The 5,202-nt window shown below is 44.5% G+C and overlaps 1 protein-coding gene across 2 annotated transcripts in view; it reads right to left on the bottom strand.

The window, feature by feature from the left end:
- EXOC4 (exocyst complex component 4) overlaps positions 1 to 5,202 on the bottom strand; it is a 372,421-nt gene that overhangs the window by 192,163 nt on the left and 175,056 nt on the right. For both annotated transcript variants that reach the window (XM_005426948.2, XM_031061885.1), the window contains exon 10: positions 385 to 481. In XM_005426948.2, coding sequence (XP_005427005.1) covers positions 385 to 481 — 97 coding nt within the window. The remainder of the gene's footprint in view (positions 1 to 384; positions 482 to 5,202) is intronic.

Genomic DNA, 5,202 nt, shown 5'->3' with positions numbered 1-5,202 from the left:
GAATTAAAATTAATAATAATATAGTTCAACAAATTACTTCTAGAAAAAAAATAATATTAAATGTTTTAGAAATATCAGATATTTCTAAAATATTTAAATACTTAAAAGTAATAATTAAATATTTAAATACTTCAGGAAAATAATAATAATAAAATTAACAAAATAATTTTAGAAAAATATTTACTATTAAATATTTAAATATTTTAGAAAAAAGTTAATTTTTTTACACACAACAACTTCACAACATCAACAACTTCAAAGCAACCCCTTTGCTCTGGGATCTCAGAACTGGAATGTGCCCAACATCCCCACAAATCAAAGGTTTAATTCGACTTATTCTAAAAGTTTTGCAGCTGTAGAAATGTGCAGAAAGGCGGATTTTACCTGAGCAGGGGGTGAAAGATGATGGTGATGTTCCTGGCTCCTGGTTTGCACACAAACTTGGACCCACCACCTTCAATTAAGTTATCATCTGGTCCTCCTGGAAAATAAGGTGGGACAAGTTGTCTAACAGATCTCGACATCCCTTGATTTTCAGAGAGTAAGTGCTAATTAAACATTTAGCAAGCGATAATTAAACAGGAATTAAATGCCTGTTTCCTGTTGAAAGATCAGTAATTAACGCCAGGCTTCGCTCTCTGTGCCCTCCCAGTGCAGGTGGGCTTGGAGGTGACTTTGAGCTCCTCATTCCAGAGGAATTGGGACATTCTGGCACAAAACCCACCCCAAATCCAGGTCCTGCACCTCAGGCCATGTGGCTCAGGTGTGTTTTGAAGCCCACAGTGATTGGAAAGGCTCTGGAGAGAAACAATTCCCAGAATTTTCCTGCTCCTCTGACTGGGGATGGCACAGTCCCAGCCTTGGTTGGGGTGCCAGTGACATTTTAACCCATTTATTGTATTCAGCATTACTGCCTCTCCCAGGAGTTCATTCCTGAGAGGAATGGTGGATTTGTCTTTCCAAACAAGCCGTGGGTCTGCTGGTGGATAAAACCAGCGCTGGGAGAGAAAAGAAACAATGGGAAGGATTCCACTGATTGATGAATGGGAAAAGATATTTGCTTTTACAAATAAACTTTAGGTTTGCTGATAAATGAAATTAGACATTGAGAGACGAAAGAAACAATGGGGAAGAAAAACCCCTAAATTCCATAAGAATTAAAAATGAAAAGGGAAGGTCGTACATTAGAGGGAAATCGTTGGGATCAGGTGTTCTGGGAAGTGTGAACCTCTCAAGTACTTCAGCCATGGGGAAAGAGAGAAGGGAAATGCAGCTGGAAAATTGGGATAAAAAGGAGGCTGGGTCCTCCAAAAATATGAGAGACCCCAGGGGAATGCCCCATGGCCTCTCCCTTTATTCAAATAAAGCCAGAAACATCTCCTTTTTTGGACATAAACCTCTGATTATTAATTTCCTAACAATTTTGGATTAATTTTCCTAACAATTCCCAACTCTGAGTCCTGTCATTCCTGCCCGGAACTTTCCCTTCTCTGAGTTCCACCTGGGTACAAACGCGCTCTCTAAGCTACAGGAAAAATAAATTTACAGAATTTGGCAGCAAAACATGACTCAAGGAACATCATTTACACACCACAGTCTCCAGGGTTTGGAGTGGCAATAAAACCTGACCAGTGTCACTGTGTCACTCCTAAATTACTTCCACAGACACCAAAGTACCTTAAATTTGGATACTGGGAGAGAAAAGAGAGGGGAGAAAAAATACCAACTTCCTGAAAGCTCTGCATGTCCTGATTGCAACAAAGTCCACATGGAACCATTCCTGAAGAAAATATTTTTAGGACAACAGGCCAGACACCCCACACATAAACAAATCATGGAATGGTTTGGGTTGAAAGGGACCTCAAAGCCCATCCAGTCCCAATCCCATGGGGACACCTTCCCCTATCCCAGGGGGCTCCAAGCCCCATCCAACCTGGCCTTGGACACTCCACGGATGCAGGGGAAGCCACAGTTTCTCTGGGAATTCCATTCCAGGGCCTCCCCAAAAAGGAACTTGGCAAAGTTTGAATATTCCAGGTATTAGCAAGCCCTTTCCATGTGAAATCTCCTTAAAGATCGATAATAAATAATAAATACCCAATCACATTATTGGGACAGCTTTAGAGGGAAATGACAAAGTTTTGAAATCAAAACTACTTTAGGAGGTCATTGAAGGTTTTGACCCTGACATTTCATCTGCCTCCAACAAAAATGATTTTTCCAAATGGGAAAGAAGAGCAACACAACTGATGAGGAATTCTCACTGTCACATTTTCTGGAAAAATCCCTTTGCCCAGGATCTTTCTCCTGGGAAGCTGAGAAGCCTCAGAGAAAGGAAAACAATATTGTCTCATTTGCTTCTCCTGTGTTTTGCTGCTTTGGAATGTGGTTGGAGATTGTTTACCCAACAGGTGATTATTTCATTGGATTCATGGGAATTGTTTTGATTTAATGGCCAATCAGGGTCAGGCTGTGTCGGGACTCTGGAAAGAGTCACGAGTTTTCATTATTATCTTTTAGCCTTCTGTATTCTTTAGTATAGCATTCTTTAATATAATATAGTATCATAAAATAATAAATTCGCCTTCTGAGAACATGGAGTCAGATCCATCATTCCTTCCTTCATTTGGGAACCCCGCAAATAAAAGACAGGAAGTGACTCCAACCTTCTTTTCCAAGGGAATTTTATGTGCTTTAGAACAATCAATCTACAGAAAAAGCTCTTTGGTGACTGAATTTATTTGACCCTTCCGCAGCAATGTGCAAGGACTGAGCAGGTCACCAACACCAGCATTTCATGCCCTAAATAATCCCTGTAGGTCGGGAGTGTTTCCTACAAGAATTCCCATAGATTCAAAGATGTGAGAGTAAAAGCTCCAGCTCTGAATTCCCCATGGAGTGGGAAATGCTGGGAAACTGGAAGTCTGCAGTCAACAACATTTCCTGAGCTGACTCAGCTCCTCGAATGAACCCTGAGCACACAGAGCTCCCTCATAAATCCTACCCAACATATGGACTTGGGAAGCACAAAGCAACTGAAAACAGAGTTCTTGAAACTTTCCTGATGGTATTTAGGAAGAGGCAGCTCTAAAAAAAATAAATTAAAAAAAAAAATCCAGGGATTTCAGCTGGCAGCTCAAAGAGTGAACTCTCCCAACGTGGCAGTTTAATCGGGGAAGAAAAGAGGCATCGAGTTCAAGGAAAAGAAAATTATTCACTTCCCTGTTAATGTCAGATCCTGCAATTTCCAGTGGGCTCTGTGTCTGAACAGAATTATTGAAGGAGCCAGCCAAGCATGAGCTGCTGAGGCAGGGCTGAGGAGATGCAGGCTCCAATTAAGAGAGGGGTGTTATTCTTGTTCCATCAAGTCACCCTGCACTAATCAATATTATTGACTGGGACGAACTCCACGGCGAGGAATAAAACAATCTGTCTCATCTGCTGGGCCAGATGATGATGGATTTGAGGAGAACGCAACCCTGGCACCGAGAGAAAAATGTGCTTTTACATCTCCTTGGCTCTCAGCCTTCCATTAGTAATCCTGGGTGCTCTGCAGGTAGGTGCAGGATACAGGGGGGAGGGATTTTGCTTGTATTTAAATATTTTACCCCCAAAAAAGATGCTGAGGTGTAAATCTTATTCCTGATGATGCTTTGGACATCCAAACTACACAGCAGTGCAACTTTAATGCCATTGCTCTCCCACCTCCACTGCTCTAAACACTGGAGGTTTGTTATGGAAAATCCTGGAGAGTGAAGGATTGCTTTCCCTGTGGAGATCTCCACACGGGATCCCTCTGATGGCATCAAGGTCTGAAATGTGTTAATTACATGGACCAGCCATGATTCCTCCACTGCAGCCAATTCCCTGTGCTGGAGAGCCACCAACTTCTCCATCAAAATATGCCAGGAATATTCCTTCATCCTGACTGATTCCACCAAGAGCTTCTCCTGCAGGGAGGCGAAGGATTGTTCATCCAAACAACCCAAAACTGGCAGCTCTGGAGACCACAGGGAGCAGAGAATCCCAGAATGGTCTGGGTGGGAAGGAACCCTAAAGATCACCCAGTTCCACCCCCTGCATGATGGGCCAGGCTGCAGAAGGTCCCTGACCTGTGGGACAGATTCCAGAGGAACCCATGGAGCTGCTCCAGGGCTGGAGCCAGGCTGGGAGAGCTGGGAATGTTCCCCTGGAGCAGGGAAGGCTCCAGGGAGAGCTTCCAGCACACTGCAGGGCCTGCAGGGGCTCCAGGAGAGCTGCAGAGGGACTGGGGCCAAGGCCTGCAGGGACAGCACCCAGGGAATGGCTCCCACTGCCAGAGGGCAGGCATGGATGGCATCTTGGCAATGAGGAATTCCTGGCTGAGCTGGGATTGCCAGAGCAGCTGGGGCTGCCCCTGCATCCCTGGCAGTGCCCAAGGCCAGGCTGGACACTGGGGCTGGAGCAGCCTGGGATGGTGGGAGGTGTCCCTGCCCATGGCAGGGGTGGCACTGGGTGATCATTAAGGTCCCTTCCCACCAGAATCACCCTGAGATTCTGACATTTTCTGTAAACACGGAAGATTTCCATGCAAACATTTAATTTTGAACGTACCCAGCAGAATGGAAAACTAAAGCTCTCCTGATGTTTGTTCTGACTTTCAGCACCTGCAGAGATTCCGGTTTCCCTGCTCATCTCCTTTTTCATGTTGAAGCCTGACATTTTAGGCTCCATTTCAGACACACCGAGCTCTGTCACTAATGGCCCTGTCTCTGTCACCACTTGCAGTGACATTCAGGTGGGCACACTTCATTGCCAGCACAGCAGGAGGGTGTCATTAACTCTGTGACAAATTTCACTTCGTCTCCAAGTTTTCCTTGTTTTTCTTTTGTTCTTCATAATTTATTACTGGGCAGATTAAACGAGGAAACTTCGCTCCTGAGACAAAACTGCTACAACAATGGTGCTTCCAGAGGGATGGGGAAGCTTGGGATGTTTTCCTGGGCACACTGGAAGTGCAGAATTTGTCAGATCAGCTCTGGTTTGGGAGGCTCCAAATTGGATCTCTTATTCATCACTTACTGTGTCTCTTGGTCATTGATAAGGACAGAAAAAAAGGTATTATTTCCACTCTTCATGGAATCATGGAATGGTTTGGGTTGGAAAGTGCCATCCAGTGCCACCCCTGCCATGGCAGGGACACATCCCACCATCCCAGGCTGC

The sequence above is a fragment of the Geospiza fortis genome, unplaced genomic scaffold (assembly GCF_000277835.1).
Source record: "Geospiza fortis unplaced genomic scaffold, GeoFor_1.0 scaffold61, whole genome shotgun sequence".
Classification (NCBI taxonomy): domain Eukaryota; kingdom Metazoa; phylum Chordata; class Aves; order Passeriformes; family Thraupidae; genus Geospiza; species Geospiza fortis.
Note: the sequence above shows the minus strand (reverse complement) of the source record. Positions and strands in the feature narration are given on the sequence as shown.